The sequence below is a fragment of the Suillus subalutaceus genome, assembly GCF_016647625.1.
Source record: "Suillus subalutaceus strain FC151 chromosome Unknown DFJ58scaffold_551, whole genome shotgun sequence".
NCBI classification, from domain to species: Eukaryota; Fungi; Basidiomycota; class Agaricomycetes; order Boletales; family Suillaceae; genus Suillus; species Suillus subalutaceus.
The window spans coordinates 1-7,406 of NW_024540800.1; the positions used below are offsets into that span (position 1 = coordinate 1).

Sequence of the window (7,406 nt, forward strand, 5' to 3'; positions counted from 1 at the left end):
CTAGAAAAAGAAGAGACTGACCAAGAGGGCAACTGTAACAATGGATATGCATCCTTAATTGGATCTCTAATGTATCTGGCAGTAGCAACGCGACCAGATATCACATATGCTATCCAAAGGTTAAGCTCGTTCACTACGAATCTGGGATTAGCACATTGGACAGCAGCAAAAAGAGTATTAAGATACCTATCTGGTACACGAAGCATTGGGATCCAATATCAAGGCTCTACTGATAGCAAGGAAGTCCGAATTGAAGGATGGTCTGATGCTGACTACGCCAATGATCCGAGAGACAGAATATCAGTCTCTGGATATGTCTTTAAGTTAGGAGATGGAGCAATTACCTGGAGTTCGAAGAAACAGAATGCTGTTTCACTGTCTTCAACCGAAGCAGAGTATACAGCAATGGCACACGCAGCACGTGAAGCTATCTGGCTTCGAAATCTATTTCAGGAATTAAGTTTTATTCAAAATGCTCCAACTACCTTATACGGTGACAATATGGCAGCATTAGCGATAGCGAGATCCACAATACCACGCAAGGTTGAAACATTTTGATGTTAAGAGCCACTATGTAAGGCAAAGATTCGTGAGCGGAAAATTCACGAAGTATATTGCCCTACAAAAGAGATGATAGCTGACATACTAATGAAACTGCTACCTAAACCGGACCACGAAAGACTTAAAAGGTCTAGGCATGTCTCCTGATTGAGGGGGAGTGTTGTTTATAGCAGGTAAGACTGAAAAATCAGTACACATACCTGTGACATGATCCGTGCACCAAAGAGTAGCGGAGATTCAGACTATCTGACTTTAAAATAGAATGAGTACGATACGGAATATGCCGAATGTAATCTGCACTCATTGCTCACCTCCTATTGCGCAAGAATAAATGTGTGCTGTTCTCGCTCGTAAATCTCTCTCTAACAAGATTGATCATTTGCTGATGCTATAATTGTAGGGAGTAATATATCAAATCTACAGGTGTCAAGTACTGCTGTAAGGCAAGCTGTCACGGTAGCTGTGCTAAATTTAGTGTTTTGCTGATGCACTGGCAACGGGTGGCCCAAGGCCCCCGATATGCTGTGCTCGTCTCCTTTATAATCCATCAGAACTTTACAGACTCTATGTAGTGTTTCTTGACCTCAAACACATTTTCAGCATGTTCCGACTTTTTTTTTCAAAGCCATTCTGACAATGCTTTATCGCGTCATTGCTAAGCTGTTTGCTTTCCCGACAGGTCCATCGCCAGATGAACTTGTAAATCAAGTAGAGTGGTGCTTGCGCACAGATGATCCCCATGCCGTAGATGAAGTTGTATCCCTTCATTATGATGCACTGGAATACTCCAGCGCGACACATGATCAGCGAAGGCTATTGGTGGGTAGCCTGGGTTGCATAATGCTCACTCGCTTCCAGCGTCAAGGCAATAGCCAAGACCTCGAAAAGGCCATCGCATTTTACAGGGAAGCACTGGCTTTGCAGCTGGTAGGTCACCCGGACGGCCCGTGTCATTAAATAACCTTGGAAGTGGTCTCTCCACCCGCTTCAAGCACCAAGGCAATGACAAAGACTTGGATGAAGCTATCATGCTCCACATGGAAGTGCTGAGTTTGCACTCAGTCGGTCACCCAGATCGGTCTTCATCATTAAATATCCTCGGCAAAAATCTCTTCACCCACTTCGAGCACCGAGGCAATGACCAAGACTTGAATGAAGCTATCGCACTTTTCAGGGAAGTGTGAGTTTTTGTCCGGTCGGTGACCCAGAACGGTTCGAGTCACTATGTAATCTGGGGATTCCACTCTACAGCCGCTTCAAGCACCAAAGCAAGGACCAAGACTTGGATGAAGTCATCACGCTTTACAGGGAAGCACTGATTTTGTGCCTGGTCGGTCACCAAGCACAGTACCCATCATTAAATACCCTTGCGGTTCAACTCTCCACCCGCTTCAAGCGCCGAGGCAATGACCAAGACTTGGATGAGGCTATCATGCTTCACAGGGAAGCGCTGAGTTTGCGCTCGCTCGGTCTCCCATATCGGTTCATATCACTACACAACCTTGGCAACGACCTCTCCACCCGCTTCATGTGCTGAGGCAATGACCAAGACTTGGATGAGGCTATCAGGCTTCAAAGGGAAGCGCTGAGTTTACGGTCGGTCGGTCACCCAGATCGGTCCATGTTATTAAGTCACCTTGGCGATCACCTCTCCATCTGCTTCAAGCTCCGAGGCAATGACGAAGACTTAGATGAGGCTATCACTCTCTGCAGGGAAGCACTGGCTTCGCACCCAGTTGGTCATCCACTTCGGTTCATGTCATTGAATCACCTTGGGTCTGGACTCTCCACCCGCTTTGACCACCGAGGTAGTGACCAAGACTTGGATGAAGCTTTCACAATTCATACAGAAGCGCTGGCTTTACACCCAGTTGGTCACCCAGATTGGCACGTGCCATTGACAAACCTTGGTCTTGTACTCGCAAACCGCTTCAAGCAACGGGGGTAATGGCCAAGACTTGGATAAGGCGATCGCGTTTTTCAGGGAAACACTGGCTGCAATGGCAGTGGGTTGCCCGGAGCGTTCCTTGTCATTATTTAACCTTGGGGGTGGAGTCGCCACCCGCTTCAAACACCAAGGCAATGATCAAGACTTGGATGAGGCTATCACGCTTTGCAGGGAACCATTGTTGTTTCACCAAGCCGGTAATCCACATATGTCCATGTCATTAAATAATCTTGCAGCCATACTCTCCTCCCACTTCCAGTACCGAGGCAATGTCCAAGACTTGGATGAAGCTATCGCGCTACACAGGGAAGCGCTGAGTTTTCATCTGGTCAGTCACCCAGATCAGTTCATGTCTTTAGATCACCTTGGGGGTCAACTCTCCACCCGCTTTGACCACCGAGGCAATGATCAAGACTTGGATGAGACCATCGCGCTTTCCAGAGAAGCGCTAGCCCTTGTGCCCAGTCAATCACCCACATCGATTCTCGTCATTAAATAACCTTGGGAATGAATTATTCACCCGTTTTAAGCACCGGGACAACGGTCAAGACTTAGAGGAGGCTATCGCACTTCGCAGGGAAGCACTGAGCTTGTGCTCGGTCAGTCATCCAAATAGGTACCCATCATTAAATAACCTTGCGAATACACTCTCCGTCCACTCGGAACACCAAGGTGACGAGCAAGACTTGGATGAGGCTATCGCACTTCACAGGGAAGCGCTGAGTTTGCGCTCAGTCGGTCACCCAGATCAGTTCACATCATCAAATAATCTTGGGAATGTACTGTTGGTCCGCTTCGAACACCAACACAATGGAGAAGACCTCAATGATGCCCTAGAAAATCTCCGTTGTGCATTGTCTCTGTTGACGCAACATGATCCTCATCAATCAGTGGCTCATCAGTCGCTTGCTATCGCCTATCTGTTGTCCCATCAATCAGGACTTGACGGTACAGGTGAAGAACCTGACAATATAAATGCTGTCATGCATCATATCAAGGCAGCAGCAAATGCTGTCTCTGGAGCTTTGCTGTCTCGCCTGCGAGCAAGTGTCAGATGGGGTCCGCCATGCTGAAGAATATATGCACTGTACCTTATTGGAAGCTTATACAACTTCCATGAGCCTTCTGGATGCCCACATGTCCTCCACAGCTTCAGTCTCATCCCGTCATAATGCTATGAAGGCGTTTCCGCGCGCACTTGCAGTTGATGCTGCCTCATGTGCCCTTCATCGTGGCGATGTGTGCCGTGCCGTAGAGTTGCTAGAACAAGGCAGGACTCTTATCTGGACCCAGTTAACACGATTCCACACACCTATCGACACCCTCCCGGGGCGTGGCAACCACGAAGAGGCCATAGTGAAGAAATTTCGAGACCTCAGTTCCCTCCTTGATAGACGTCCTGTGAATAATTCAGAAGGAGACCGAAAAGTTGACATAGAGGCACAAGCCACACGCTACACTCGTCTTGTGAAGGACTGGAATGAAGCTGTGGAAGAGATCCGAAAGCTCAAGGGCTTCTCTAACTTCCTGCTTCCCCCCATGTTCTCTGAACTTCAGGATGCCGCTCGTGGCGGGCCTATCATCGTTCTTGTTGCAAGCAAGTCGTATTGCCATGCAATCATCGTCCCACATAAGGAACCTCCGGTTAATGTAGGACTCGCTATCAACGTAGAAAAACTCGAGCGATTGGTGTTCGCTTTCCAACGGACGGTGAACAACCCTCTGTCACGGGAAAAACAAGGAAAGCTGATAGAAGCTTTGAGAGAGTTATGGGTCAAGATCGTGCACCCTGTGGTTGAAAATCTGGGCAAATTTGCAAAACCAGGGTCGCGAATATGGTGGTGCCCAACCTCTCTCTCAACTTCATGCCTTTGCACGCTGCTGGCGAGTATGGCGGGGTGGAAAGTCCCTTGCGCAACTATACATTTCTTCCTACACTCCATCGCTTACCACGCTCATCAAGGCTCGCAGACGCCGTGATCAATCTCTCCCCGTGTCGTTTGCCGCCATTGGTCAGAATCACCCAAAAGGAGCTTCATCTGTTTTGGACTGTGTGGAGCCTGAGCTGACATGGTGCAGAGCCTTTTACCCCCGTCCCCCGATGGTTTCCTTCACGAAGATCACAAGCATTGATGCTACAAAATCAAGAGCGTTGTCCGCATTGCAAGATAATCCTTGGCTCCATTTGCATGTCACAGGACACAGAATCATACAGAACATTCAAGTCAGCCTTTCTCATGTGCGACGAAACCGCTTTCACTCCTCGATATTACACAAATGGATCTATCTTCACATGCATTTGCATTCCTTTCCGCCTGTGAGACCGCAGTCAGCGACTTTCACACTCCTGACGAAGTGATACACCTGGTGGCTGCTCTCCAATTTGCTGGGGTGAACAGTGTTGTTGGGACATTATGGGGAGGTCAATGATAGTGCTGTGCAGCGCTTAGTGGAGGCATTCTACAAAAACTTTTGCGGGGATGCACAATGAATTCAAAACGAGCTGCCCGAGCACTCCACCGAGCAGTCCAGTTGTTGGCTGATGACAAAGACATTGCCCTTGGACCAGCGCATAGTGTTCGTACATATTGGCATATGATCAATTTCGTGCGTCCTCCTACCATTGTTGATCAAAATGTTCTTGACCATCTCACCACTTCGTATCTAGCATCTAGCGGTGCAGCTCGTGGCAACATAATTGCAAGCTGATATTACAGACTTCGGGACTTGATGATACATATATATATAATCTCAACCTTTATTCATGTTTGTCAGGCTGTTGCCCTCCGAAGAGCACAAGGCGACCAATCAGAAAGATTCAACGAAGTTCAAATTCGTATCATTGCTTTGAATACATACGTTAACTGGTATTACGCATCATAGCTGGCAGCAAATCATATGAACATAATACTTATGCCTCATCCGCGTTCCGGTTGCAGGTACGGCTTCGAAGTCGCAGGAGCTCTGTTAGCCATATCGTGCTCGTGCAAGTGGGCGATTTCGAACGATTTTATAAAGGTACATGGGGGACGGGCTTGGGGGACGGAGGCAAGGCCTGGCAACTTAAGATGGGCTCACGGGACTCGAACTGGGAAAGTTTTTGGAGAACGAGGGTGAATATTGCTACGGAGAATCCCTTGGCCAATGACGAAGGCTATACCAACTTGACAAGATCCTTTCAGAATATGGCGAGCGATCATGGAACACGGTACCATGGGTTATGATAGCCCGACAGCTCGGAGTTTGTTACATGCATGCAGAAACATTAGGATAGGATGAAGATGCAATCTTCGATTAAAGCTGATGTTTGTATCTTTCTACATCAAGGTAATTGATGACATGATATCGGGAACTTGAAATTCGAGGTCTTCAAGTTTACTGCCTATCGTCTTACTCTTCGATATTCCTTAGCGCCTCTTCAACAATCACTTCCGGGAATTCATACTGTATCCAGTGCGAGGTATTTGGAACGATCACTGTTCTAACATCTTTGAATTTTGCAACAACCTCCAGCTTCGAGCACCATATGCATTATATCGTGGATCTGCAATCAAAACCGTCAATGAGGCAGCGGCAGGCCTGTCGGCGAACAAATGTGAGAACGACCATGGCGTGTTGCCCTGTAGCAATCCAAACCATCAGTACCGCTGGTTCCGGGATGCTACTCGCAAAAAACTGACACTCATGTGATCATCGTGGTTGGTTGCTCTGACGATCTGGGTCTCCAGCGATTTCCAAATAGCATCCTCTCTCGTCCATAGAGGATTCAACGCCATATAATCTTCTACCGTAAGGTTGACTCGGGCTTCGTTAGAAGCCTTGGTTCTTCGAACCACCATCTGCTCTGCAGTCAACTCCACAGATGAATCGACGGTAACCACTGAAGTAGGCCTGGTTTTCGGCAGGTACTTGAGAAGTGATAATACCACTGCCCCACCCATTGAGTGGCCAATGACTATATCATATTCAGCAGCCTGAAGGTAGGGTAAGAGGTCGTCTGCCAATGTCTGGACTTTAAAGTCAACTCCGGGCGTCCTGAGAACATGTCCAAGAAGGTTAGGAGCAACGACCAAGTATCCTATGATATGATCATACAGATAAGCACTGTAACATAACTCTAGCAAACAAAGACCCACCTTTGGCTGCAAGTATCGATGCAACACGGTGGAACGTATACGAAGACGAATTTAAACCATGTACAAGGAGTGCTCTCTTGTTGCAGTAGGGGATCCCCACTGACTTGCAGACGGGACAGTGGTCATAGCTGACTCATAAATGTACGAATACGTGTCGATCAAGTTCCGATAGCGGATTACAGCTCCCCGGACCATTCCTACACGTAAATCGAAAATAGCTGGGCAATGATCCCAAGCGTCAAACTTTATGTCTGGTGATCAGGGTACGGGAATATAATCTGAGCTTGCGATGGACGCCGCTCCAAGGTCATAAGATCATGTGGTGGAAATAAAGGTATACCACGAGTCTTCAAACTAGACACCTATGTGAACAAATACAATCTGCTGTTCCAGTGGAATCTTCTTCCGCAACGTCTTCACAGCATTATGCAACGCTACAGCAGCGCGCCTGCAGTCCAATCTCCCCGAACCATCAACCAGGTTGTCGTAAAACGCTGTTACGACCTGACGAGCAACTTCGTCATCAACAGACCACATACCTATCACACTGCGAAATCCAGAGAATTGCATCGCTGCAGCAAGATGGATCGCCTCATCAGGACTCAATTCATCTCCCACAGTAGTGTGACAAGCTGATAAGAAAGCAAACTCTGGATTCTGCATGCGAGATCGGATGATGTCCATGATAGTGAAAGGACCGTCACGCATCGCGAAAGAAGATTCAAATGGTTGTTTCCGATTCGGCATTCCGTGGCAGGCAA

At 47.7% G+C, this 7,406-nt stretch overlaps 1 protein-coding gene across 1 annotated transcript; it reads left to right on the forward strand.

Moving 5' to 3' along the window:
* Window positions 1–3,625: 3,625 nt before the first annotated feature.
* On the forward strand, window positions 3,626–4,489 carry DFJ58DRAFT_738760 (uncharacterized protein; the record flags this gene model as incomplete). Its single annotated transcript, XM_041387010.1, has 1 exon — window positions 3,626–4,489. One exon carries the CDS (start codon window positions 3,626–3,628, stop codon window positions 4,487–4,489), a length of 864 nt encoding a protein of 287 aa, XP_041234836.1.
* Window positions 4,490–7,406: the final 2,917 nt, after the last annotated feature.